At 39.6% G+C, this 12044-nt stretch overlaps 1 protein-coding gene across 16 annotated transcripts in view; it reads left to right on the top strand.

Annotated features, from left to right (window-relative positions):
• BCAS3 (BCAS3 microtubule associated cell migration factor) overlaps positions 1-12044 on the top strand; it is a 364101-nt gene that overhangs the window by 221802 nt on the left and 130255 nt on the right. The window contains exon 24 of one of the 16 annotated variants that reach the window (XM_030472298.1): positions 11137-11641. The exons of the other annotated variants lie outside the window; for them this stretch is intronic. Coding sequence (XP_030328158.1) covers positions 11137-11171 — 35 coding nt within the window. The 3' untranslated portion in view covers positions 11172-11641. Of the gene's footprint in view, positions 1-11136; positions 11642-12044 lie in introns of those variants that run through there. 16 annotated transcript variants of the gene reach the window in all.

Below are 12044 nucleotides of genomic sequence, written 5' to 3' on the forward strand. Positions count from 1 at the left end.
TCATGTAAGGTCCCACTACGCTTTAAAGTAGCGATTGTTTTTCTGGCTGGCTCTTGGCACATTTTTATGTTAACATTCACAGAACTATCTGCTTCTGTCTCCTGTATTATTGTTGTCTGCTTCTGGAAAACAGCCTTGGCACGTCATGCTATTAGCATTTGCTGTTTCAGAAGAAACAGTGCAGTTAGGCATCATGCCAAAACTCAACCTGGAGTTGTTTGGCAGGAGAAAGACCCTCTTTGTAGCATGATATTGTAGGTGTGGTATATCCAGCTTTGAACAACCATTGTTACACCAAGAGCGATCCCTGGCCAGGGAGCAGGACAGTGCAGGCAGTTAAAAGGGTGGAGGTTGGGGCTGGACCAGGGCACAGCCCTAATGAGAGACTGTGGTCGGTGCTGGGAGGTGCAAATGGGAGGTTCTCAGAAGTGACTCAAATTGTACCTGGTTGCTAAAATGTGAGATCTAAAACCTATCAGGGGGTTTGTATTTTCAGCAGCTAGTTTTGGGAGCAAGTATAGACATCGTCCTAAGTAAGATCTATTGCATTCTCTTTGAACCTAGATATCTGTTAAAGGTACAAGTAACTGAGACCACTGCTCTCAAATTAAAAAGCAAACCAAAACAACTCTTGGCTGAGATCTGTTCTGGTGGTCATGTTGGTAGTGAGAAGAAATCACTTTTAGTGCTCCTCATTCATCTGTAATCTGGCCTTGTCATTGGTGCGGATCTGTCCCACCAGGCTTTGGTGGAAATCCAGAGTTAAACTCCTCAGGTGTTCCCTGATACTGTTTGACTCGGGAGGGACTTCACAAGTAGTTGGTCAAGGACACATCTCATCATCCTCACCTCTCTGGTGACAGAGCATCTTGCCTGTGGGCTTTAGCTGCCTTGTTTGCCATGTTTATTTAATAAAAGTTCAGCCTTTGCTGCTGTTTTGAAACAGTGGGCATGTGTTTATCCTCATTTCAGCATGCTGTCAGCAAGCATTTCCTTAAAAAAAATATCCTTATTGTAACATTCCCTTCTCTGTTGTCGACTGTAGCACCTCTCTTGTTCACCAGTGAGATTAAGAGCAGTGTCCAGAAGGTGCTAAGGCTACAATCCTGCAATATATTAATACATCTCCTCAAAATCTCATCTTTGTCTCATACTACTTTAAAGAAAGTGTTGATGTTACCCAGCGCTCCCACTGCTGAACCCACCCTGTGCTGCTCCTGCTCGTTTGGATGAGACTAATCAAATCTGCTTTATTATCCTGGAACTTGGAATTTTTCTCCTCTTGCCTTGCAGTGCAGGAGCAGCAAAGTGCCTGTGTCTGGGGAGAGGATGAGGATGAAAAACTTTTCTACTTGACGTAGAAACAAATACCTTCATTATCTTCACAGCTTTCTTGAAGTGTACAAGGTGGATGGCACCACTTCCTTTAGATCCTTGGAAAATAATAGAGCATGTTTAAGCATTGAAGCTGAAGATGCTTGCTTTCTGTTCCACTTTTGGAACAGAAGCTGGATATATACTGGTATTCCAGGTCAGTGTAGAGACTGCAGCTCAGCCGTGAGGGTTACACTACTGTTCATAGCAGAAATTGTATTTACAGGTTTATGCAGACAGGTGCAGATACACACAAACCTGTCAAAGACACCACATACTTCACGCCTTGTCTCTGTACAAATAAATTTTGGTAGATGGGCTCAGTGTTTCTATACATATTGCCATATAACTCACCAAGATGCACAGAAGTGATGCTTTTAGTGTCCTGGATGTACAAGTTATCACCAATATAATAGATCCGGGAAACAGAAAAATTGTCTTTACTGCCCTTCTGAGGAACAGACATACAATGCACTGAATGGGGAGAGGGGTTGCTTTAAAGTTTAACTTTCAGCTACACTGATAGCTAGGAATAAAGACAGAATGTTTGCATATAAATTGCATTTGAGTTTAAAATCTTCTGCTTTTGATATCATGCTGTAGTTTTGCACTACTGTCAAATGTTTGCCAGCATTTAATATCCTCTGTCTTTTCAGTGACCATGCCATGACCTTTCAAAATAAAAGTTGCAGATCGGAAGTAACTGGCTGAGAATTAGTGGTTGGTATATTCCAGTTTACACAGAAATGTCCTCAGTTAAAATATGGTTCATTCATCGGTCAAACCGTCCTTACTTCCTTTAATTGAATTAAGATGGGCAAATGAGAGATGTGTGCAAGACAGAGAAAAATTCTGTTGCAAATCACTGTTCTCCTTTCGACAGTGTAAAACGAATCAATTAGAAACATGTCAAAGCACCTTTTACACATGCACAACTTTGAAGCAGAGAATATTTCATAAAAGTGGAAATTTAAATTGGAAATAGGAGAATGTAAATTAGATTTTACAATTATACATAATCTAATTTTTGTTTCTGAGAAAGATAGATGACTGCTATTTGATCATATTTTATAGGCTGTTACATCTACTATAATCATTTTTATAACTTGTTCCATTTAAAAGCATGCTCATGTACCTTTTGTCTCATTGAATTGTAGCAGCAGCAGCAACAACAGATTTTAGTTGTTCACCATTAAAACAAAAGATTGTGTCTGTTAGCTGAGAGAACCAGCCAGGCACCAGGCCCAGAATACAGCTGATAAAACAGGACTTTCAGAAGTACTTACACTTTGACATTACTCTTTTCTGCTTTTCCTGATCAGTCAGTTGTCAGGGATCCACAGTTTTCTGTGGCATGTTTTGGGGCTTTTGTGCTGTTAGAGGAGTTGGCCTTTGCAGCAGTTATTCATACAGTCTCTTAACAAATTAGTTTAGATGATTAGATGAACAGAACAGACTGCTTCAGCTCAGAAGTGTTCGAAGCTGTCTGAAACTTTTGGCTGGTGATTTCCCCTTTGTTTTTCTCTGAGTTTTCATTTGAGCCATGGACAGAGAACAGCAGGGGATTGGCAAGGCAAGGGGTCCGTTGGTGGCGTTAGGTGGGTGACAGGCACCGCGCTTGGGGTTCAGCTGTGGCAGCTAATGCCTGTCCTGGTGTTCTCAGGGCTCCTGTCGAAAGGAGTCGTGTGAACATCTACACTCTACGTAATTTTTAACTGGAAATAACGCACATTAATAAATATGTGCAGTTGCAATATCTTCAGTAAAAGTTGCACATTCCAAACACAGGGACCGATGTTATGGTGTGTTTGAATTCATGTCAGATATGATCGTAACTATCGCTTTGTAATTTTAACCTGGATTAAAATTGAATTTACAATATAAAAACCTTAGAAATTATTTAATTAAAAAAGCAAAACATAGCTTAAAAGAAAAAGAGATGGGCGAGAGGGTCTGTCCTATTGTCTTACTTTTATGTGAAGCATTTCTGTAGAGTGTTTTTAAAGTTTGCTTTGGTTAGCTTCTTGTGGGCTGCATGGAGAACAAGAGTTTTCACAGTACCCCATAGGGAGGGACTTTGAAAACCTGTACATTCATCGTGCTTTTTTACCTGGAAGGTTTCAGAGAGCCTACCATTTCGCTTGCTCTGTGGCACAGCGTATATTCATGGGGTTTTTTCCTTAGCTGAAGGAGTACCTTGGAAGGTAGAAAATCCAGCTGCGGTCTAATGCTAATGGTAAACTTTATCCATAGGCTGCCTTATTTGTGGCTGGCATCCTTATTGGAAGCTTTTTGTTTGTCCCACAAGATACATATACAGAAAAAGAGGAAAACCAGCAAAAAGGATATGACCATTGCAAGAAGCTCTAAACATATTAACAACAGATTTGGAGTAATTTATTGATGGGTTTGCCCACTGGCAGTGTAAAATGCGTGTCAGTTGTCATCACCAGTAACAATTTCAGCACATTGTGTTCCTTTTTTATTTACACCAGTGGCAACATGCTTATAAACACCATCACTGGGGGTAGGTCAGGAGGTCAGTGCTTGAGGTTAAGAATGGAAAGGGTCATCGGCTATTAACCTAAGTTTAGCAGCAAATAGTGCAGCCCTGTACGGAGTGGGGCCTCAGCGCCTGCCGGACTTCATGAAACTTCTGTATCTCAAATGATTTGGCTGTAAGATATTTTCTAGGGTTTGAGTTTGGGGGGTTTTTGAGGGTAATTAAGTCTCCTACATTCTGTATCTATGGCTATCTGTTCTTAGGGGTTCCCTGATCTTTGCACCAAAAGAAAATTATTAAGTTAGGGCTTAATTTCCTTCTGCTTGGAACAGTGGGAGTTTTCCATTGGCTTCAGCAGGAGCAGAGTCGGGCTAATCCGACACATCACAAAATAAAAAGGATCAGCAGTGATTGAAACTGGAACTCAGAACTGATGAGGTAGAGGCTTTTTATAAAACAAAACCGTGAAGTTTTTCTTTCCCTTGTGTCAGGTTTTCAGGAATGTGAGCCCAGGCTATCAAGAACCTGAAATCAGGGTTTGCAGAAGTGGCGAGTGGCTTGGGTGTGCAGCCCAGCACGTTGAAGGGACCTGCTTTTGAGAAAGTGCAGCCCTCTAAAAACAGTTCCCCTGAAGGTGTTTCCAAATGAGCGCTGAGAGAGAAAACACGCGAGTGTTGCTCGTAGCTCAAAATATCTTGGCCAATGCGGTTGCAAAGGATGGCTTGTTAGTCTCTTGTTTATTCAGAGCATACATGTTGCAACTGCAAGGCTTCCAGGGAAGAGAATATTCCCTGAAGATCTTCCGCCTCCTTGACTTTTATAGAAGCTTTTGCTTTTAATGCTCTAAAGGCAAAGTAATTTTTTTATTGTATACTTTGTATGTTGTGTTTTCTGGAACCTTTAAGGGGTTTAAAAATTCATAACAAAAAAAGAGGAGTACAAGACTTCACCTATCTCTTTCAACTTGGTACTGCACAGTAATGAAATCCATCAGCGCTGTTAAAAGAGACAAAACTGTGCCCATTAACGTTCCCTGTATTTACAAGTTACACTGTGTTTTGAGTCGTGTACAGTCCTGAACATCCCTTCACCACTGCACACTCTGAACGTTTATGTACCTGTCTGAAATTCCCTCTGTTCCCATCTTTCTCATGCATTTGACACAGTGGTGGTTCCCCGAGAGCTCTGTCCATCTCCTCTGCCAGGCAATCTCTGCTGCAGATTCCAGAAACTCTGCTTAGAAACCTCTAGAGAAAGCTGAAATTTTGCAGTTGCAGTTAAACACGTTAGCTGAGTGTTTCCAAAGATACCTAGTGGATTTGAATACACATATCTAATGAATTTTAATGGCAATAAGCTTTGAATTATGTAAAATATAGTAAGATGCTCATCTTGAACCAAACTAAAATAATCTTTTAAAGTAACATTTTAATACACAATTTATCTAACATAGATAATTTATACAAGTTTCTTTCAACCCTAAGTCCGTTCTGGTAAGCAGCACTTCTGCCAAAAAAGCTTTTCTTTTTCATGCAGAAGCATGGGTTTACTGAGTTGTACTCAAGAAAGTTATCTAAAGCTGCCTTTAAATTCCCACAGTCTTGTTGTTTGGATGGTCAGAATTTGATTTGTAAATAAAACTTGCAGTTTGCCCAGTGGATCTTTTGCTCATCCATGAAAATGTCTGTAGTATGATAGCCTTAAAAGAAAAATTTAATTCATAGGCTGATACATGCTAGGTAGCACTTATTGAAAGCACAAAGCCGCATTATTTATAGATATTATATTTGCATAATACATGAAAGTAGAAGGATTTTTTTCCCCTTTTCATTCTGAGCGGAGTGCTCCAAGCCAGGCTTTTCACCACAGTGAATTAGTGCCCTGCTCTTGAGGAGGCGGCTGCGTCTTGAGCGCACAGCGGGGTGAGGAGTGCAGGGCAGCCTGAGGTTCCGTGTGTAGTGACATTGCTCACTCATTACTCACAGTGTTTGATGAAGATGTTTTTGAAGGCTGTAACATCAGCATTTTCAACCTACGTAACCTATTGGGGGAATTACAAAACCTCTGCCTTCGGTTGTGTAACAGGACTGGATTTCTGGATTGTTGCAATATGTGCACACCAATGGTGTTACTATTAATTTTCTGAATCAAATCCTGTGTGAGGAGCCAGATGGCTTGGGAGCATCTTGTCATCCCAACCACTGCAAACACGTCTAGCCATAAAAAAAAAAGAAGATTGAACTGTGATTTCACAGATTTTGCATTAGTTAATCTGGGATAGAGAGGCTTCAAAGATCCCATCAGTTAATTCTCTCAGCACTTGTGGAAATTTCTGGCACATTGTGCTAAAGCTGGTTTGAAATCCAAGCTGAGAATCGCTGCCTTAAAGAAGCTGATCTCCTCTATGTGGTGATATTAAAAAAAGAGTAACTAAAACTCCCCTTGTGTGGAATTGGACTGAAGCTGATATCTCAGAAAATACTTTGAATATTATCATATTTAACATTATCCAAAGTAGTCAGTGAAACTGTAATATCAGTCAGGGATCTGTAATATCAGTTTAATTCCAAATGCTTACAGAAAGTGTTCCCTAATTTCCTTTTGTTCTAAATATACAGATATACAAATGCTAAAAGCAAGGATTTTTTTTTCCCTTTTGGCGAGCTGCAATGCCACTTTCACCTTTGCAAACAGACCTACTAAATAATAATCAGTTGCAATCTGTGAATTTCCCTCCTCTTATCAATTATTAAGTATCATAAACCTTCTGTTTGGATAATCTTGGCACCACTTTAAGCGTTAACAGTAAATTTATTTTTAATTAAATCTGTGCATTGAGAATAAAACGAGGCTCTTCTGCATACTAACCAGAACACATATGCCACCTCTACTTATTATCAAAAACTCTGATAATGCTTATGAAAGTTGTAAAGGCGACAGTTCATTGTCTGTGTCCCATTTAACTTCAGCAGTATTAGTTAATAACAGCCAAAGTGAGTAGCTGCCATTTCCTCAGAAGTGTTTGCTAAGAGCATTCCCCTTTTACAAAGTACTACTTTAATATAGTTCAGAATATTCTTGTTTCAGCATAGCTACAGGTGACCAGGAAACATGGGGTATTTAGTATGCTGGATATGTTTCCAGAACTGTGCTTTGGGATACAAAGAAAATGGTTTTCCTTGTCAGATGTGTTGATCTGAAAGTTTAAAGTTGTTATTGTTGTAGTTGTGATTGATTTTTTTTAGTGTTATTAGTGTTATTATTATTTAGCTGATTATTTAGCTGGAATTTGTTTTCAAGGGCTGTAGTGAAGATTCATCATCTCGCCATTCCACAGGAGGAAAACCAGGTCTACAAAAATAGTTCAGGAATGTTTTGACAGTTCAGTTCAGGAAACTTTCTGGTACCTAATGTAAGATGTGGCCGGGTGAAAATGCCTTTTCACGTGTGTTTTTGTTAACCTTTTTGCTAATAAGAGCAGTATCTGAAATCACCGAGTGCTTCTGCTGGGGACAGGAAGCCTCCCACCAGTGCTGTGAATCTCATCATTTATTTTTTCTAAGCCCTCTTTCCATTTGGAGCTGTGTGACATTAGCCCAAAGGGAAACACCGGGCCAGCGGCTTGCACTGGGCAGCCATTGTCTTATCTGTCACAGCAAGAACGCGTGAAGCTGTTTGCATAGCGTGCTAACTCTGTCAGGGTCAGTTCCAGTCTGGGGCCGCTAAAAATGAAAAACATGCCCCAACCGGGACAAGAGCAGGGTCAACAGCTGGCAGAGGATATGGCAATCATTTATATAAATATGCTTTCTCAAGCCCACAAAAACAAAAAACCCAAACCCAACAGCTGGGAAGGGTTGGAAGTAGCCCCAAGGCTGGTTAGTTCCCTTCCAGATGGGGAGGTTAGACCGGGGCTAGCCAGGCTGCTCCACATAGACTTCCGATTCGCATTAGGAATAAAAAGAGTGGAGGAAAGGAAAAAGGAAGAAAAGCTACAAGCATGACTGCTCTGTTTTTCACCTAACTTAATCAAATAAGTGAAGAGTTTCCGAGACGGAAGGCTTGCATTTATTGGTATTCACGCTCAGTTTTCTGTGTTTATCACGGTGTCTGATACACTCCTTAACTGTTTAAAAGGGAAGCATATACAATATCTAGAATACTTTATATGTAATGTCATGGTCATTTGTAGACAGATTGAAGAATCATGTGAAGATTTATGCTCCGTTCATGTCTTCTGAGTATTCAGATAGTCAGATCTAAGGAAGGAGAGACAAAGTAGTTTGCTGGCCGTGCCTCTGAGTTTTCATTGGCAGATATGGTTTATTCCTACAGTTTGCTTTAAGCTGTCTCTGTGGTCTTAGCACATTTCTATGTGTCAAGTCAAAGAAGAATCCTAACCTTAACAACTACATACCATAGAATCAGTCAGGTTGGAAAAGACCTTTGAGATCATCAAGTTCAGATAATGCAGAAAAAAGTCTGAAATGTGAATGGCTTGCCTTTCAGCGTTCACAATTGTGGATTTAGGTTTTATGGAACAGAAAAGACCATTGCAGTGATACATGATGCAGCATTTCAAAGTCATCACACAAATGCATTGCTCATAGTATAGGTGGACATTACATCAGTTGAACAAATACAGACCTTTACATTCTGTAGCTTTCATCCAAAGGCAATTAAAAGAAAGTTTTTCAGGACTGATTTACTAATGGTATCTTTTGCTGTTGAGGCAAATCTCCTATAAAAGAGAATTTATAGGGAAGCAGAATGGGTTAGGTTTCTCATTGCGGTGTTCAGTAATGCATCTGTCCTTTAGCAAAATCTCTAACCTGTAAATTGCTGAGGATGTTGCTCATAACTTGTGCTTTGTGCTTAACTCTGCTGTTCTGTAATGTTAATTTAGAACATCCCTTTGATTAGCACTGTAAGGAGATCCTACATCACTGACGCCTGTTTCCAAAGTTGTCCATGAAGCTGGAAGTTCACTGGAAATGCAGAGGCTGTTTTCATATGAAAAGATGACAGTTGTTTCTTTTTCACATAAATTAATTGCCCATAAGTAATGAAGAAACTCCATTTTCAGTTATTTATCATATTCTGAATAGTCATTAGTTCTTTTATTCAAAAGAACACACATCTTTCTTTTAGTATTTGTAGTGTGAAACACGAAACTTTCAAAGGTTGAAAGTCCATGTTTTCATTTTAGTTTGACAAAATCAAGGCCTTTATCTAGAGTTTTCTGTGGCCTGTACTTTTCTTTAAGGTTTTCTTTAGTGGCATACAAGACCGCAGTGATTGCCATGGTGACTTTCTATTTTACTTTATGTTGGTGTCATCTTCAGATATTAAAAAAGAAACAAAACCCAACCTAACAAAAAAACCCTGCATCAGCCAAGCTCCTTTTACGGCCAAAGTAGGTGCATTAGAACACACCTCCTGCAATGGGGAACACTAAATCTCAACTTTAAGCTGGAGTGGCAAGCAGAAACTTAGGCAGCCTTTGCTTCAACATCATTGCTGTCCACACCGGTGATGTCAGGGAAGTCCTTTCGTGGTTTGCTGATGGTGTTTTTGTGACCATTAATTTTACATCATGACTTCTGTGTTTCATGCCATCCCAACCAGTAGTGTCAGTTCTTTGATGGTTGTGAAGTCATTACTTGAGCATCGAAGTTGAAAACTGGGGGACTTCACAACTTCTTCATACACAGGGAGAGGATTTTTGTCCTTTCTGCTGCACGTGCAGATGCGTGAAGTCCTACATGTATGGCTAAAGCTGTATATTCCATTTACAGTTTGTCATAGATGTACCCACACCTGTTTGTATTTGGAAAACAACTTATGGTCATACAAATTCATCTTTTGGTTCTGTAAATAATTATTATCACAGAGGCTAAAAGAGATCCTGGATAGCTTATCAGCATTGCAACGCTTCTGACTATGAAATCACAACCGTGTTGTGGGGGAAAGAGTCTTTTTCAACTTCTGAACATTCAAACCACTTACAGTTGGAAAAAAGAAGTAACATTCACGTTAGCTGTGTGTGTATATTCATGTATGCAATATCAGTCTTCTGCGTTTGATCTTATCTCTCTTCCTCTTGGAAAAGACCAGTAGAACAAGGTATTTAAAACTACTGAAACAGATCCTTCCACCTTGCTCTTAGGCCCTGAAGTCATAACCTCCTGACCCCAGAGGTTACGGGTCTAGTGTTTTTTATCCTCCCTGATTTCGCAGTATCTGCCCACTTCCTCCCAACATCGGAGTCTTGTTATATAAGGAAATTGGAAACACCGCCCGGCCAGCCCGGGGACAGCAATCTCCCCCAGAGATAAGGGCCAGCCCCTGCCCTGCTGCAAGAGGAGTGTTGATTTTAGATAGACATGTGCACCGAGGGTGTTTCAGAAAGCTGAAGTGGCTTTGCAGTGGCCAGTGAGGAGTACGTTTCCTGAAGAAATGAATCAACATTTTTACTCAGATACAGTAATTTAATTTTTTTTTTTTGAAGTGAAAAATATACCTTGAGACTTCTACAGCTTAAAAGAATACATATAAAAATCAGAGTACTTTAAAGAGGTTCTAATACCATAAAGGGTTCACAGGAGGATTGATAGATGTATTAATAAACTGTTTGATTTCTTTTGTAGTTGCTACCCTCAGGCTTCTGTATTTTTCCTCTTAACTCTTGTCTTTCTGAAGTAGGCATATAAAGACCAGGTATCAGGGGTTAGTGTTAGAGATGGATGTTTGCGCTAAGCTGTGCCTGCAAGGCAGAGAGCTCAAGGGACAATTTCAGCATTGGAGGGGGGAAGAGAATATGGCAATGTCAAAGCCAAGTAGTGTCATTTCTCCTAAAGATGGTTGTTAGACTTCTGTCTTGACAGAGTTAATTTTCTAAAGTGCCCACTTGTTTAGTTTCTGGGAAACAAAACTCCATAAATAAGAGAACCGAATGGGATCTAGGGTATTCTAAATTGGACAAGGAGTTTAAAGCAAGCAATAATGGTGGTCTATAAAGTTAAAAGACTAAGGCATGCACTGGTTGAAACCCAAAAGCAGTCATTAAGATGTCTGCATTAAAGGATATCAGTGTTTACAAAATAGTAATTCAGATATACTCCTATACTTTTTGTTGTCTATAAAGCTTAGTATGTGTAAGAATAACACTGCATATGGCAGTGTTACTGCTGGAAACCCTCGAAAATAACAATAATTGGAACAACTATGATAAAGTATTGTAATCTGTTTCTTTACAGTTTTTGATAGAAGCACAAAGCAAGGTGAGAGGTAAAGTATTTCAAGTACTATTCCATGAAGTAGCTGGTAGGAAGCATCTGAGACTGATAACATCCATGGGATGTGCTTGAATAATTTCAAATCCAGAATCCAGGTCAAATAAACTTCTCTTTCAGGGCACACAATCTACCTTACAAAACCTGAAAAAGTATGTTTGTTCTTCACTGTAACAAATCTGGTGCTTAGAGGAATAAGCAGGCAAATGTTACTTGAGGCCAATCCAAGGGAAATGTGTAGCAGGGCTAAGAATGCAAGCTTCCCGTGGCAGTAATCTGCCGGCTTCTTGACAAAGAAAAGCCACCATCTGTAACAACCAGCGCTTCATGTGAATCTCTGAGCTCCATCACTTTCTTTTGAAGCATATTTCAGTACAATTTTAGCTTCATTGGTAACAAATAAACAAATTCCTATTCCTGGGGACTAAGATGGATGGGTTGGAAAAGGTCCCTAAATATCTCTGTGACAGCAGAGGCACGAGACTCTCTCAGATGCAGAAATGAGAAGTGCTGTGCATTCAACAAGAGGTAGCAAAATAATAATGGGTAGCAAGAGCTTTCTGTAAGAATTTTAGTAATTAAATGGTAAACATATTGTCTGTTAATATCTCTGGTTCTTGGAGTAAAATTCTGAAGCACATAAAATAGATTAAGGAAGGCAAATTTTAACTTATGTACTGGTAGTTTAAATTGTATTGTTGATTTAATCTCACTGAACTGCTCAACAAAGCACAACTGATCCATATTACTGAACAGAACTTGAACAGGAAAGACCAAAGAAGAAAAGACTGGAAAATAAACCGTACGGTAGCAGACACGCTGAAAGCTTCATGTAGTGAGCAAAGAAGAAGAACTCATAAAATGAAACAGTA

This window comes from Strigops habroptila (assembly GCF_004027225.2).
Source record: "Strigops habroptila isolate Jane chromosome 13 unlocalized genomic scaffold, bStrHab1.2.pri S16, whole genome shotgun sequence".
Classification (NCBI taxonomy): domain Eukaryota; kingdom Metazoa; phylum Chordata; class Aves; order Psittaciformes; family Psittacidae; genus Strigops; species Strigops habroptila.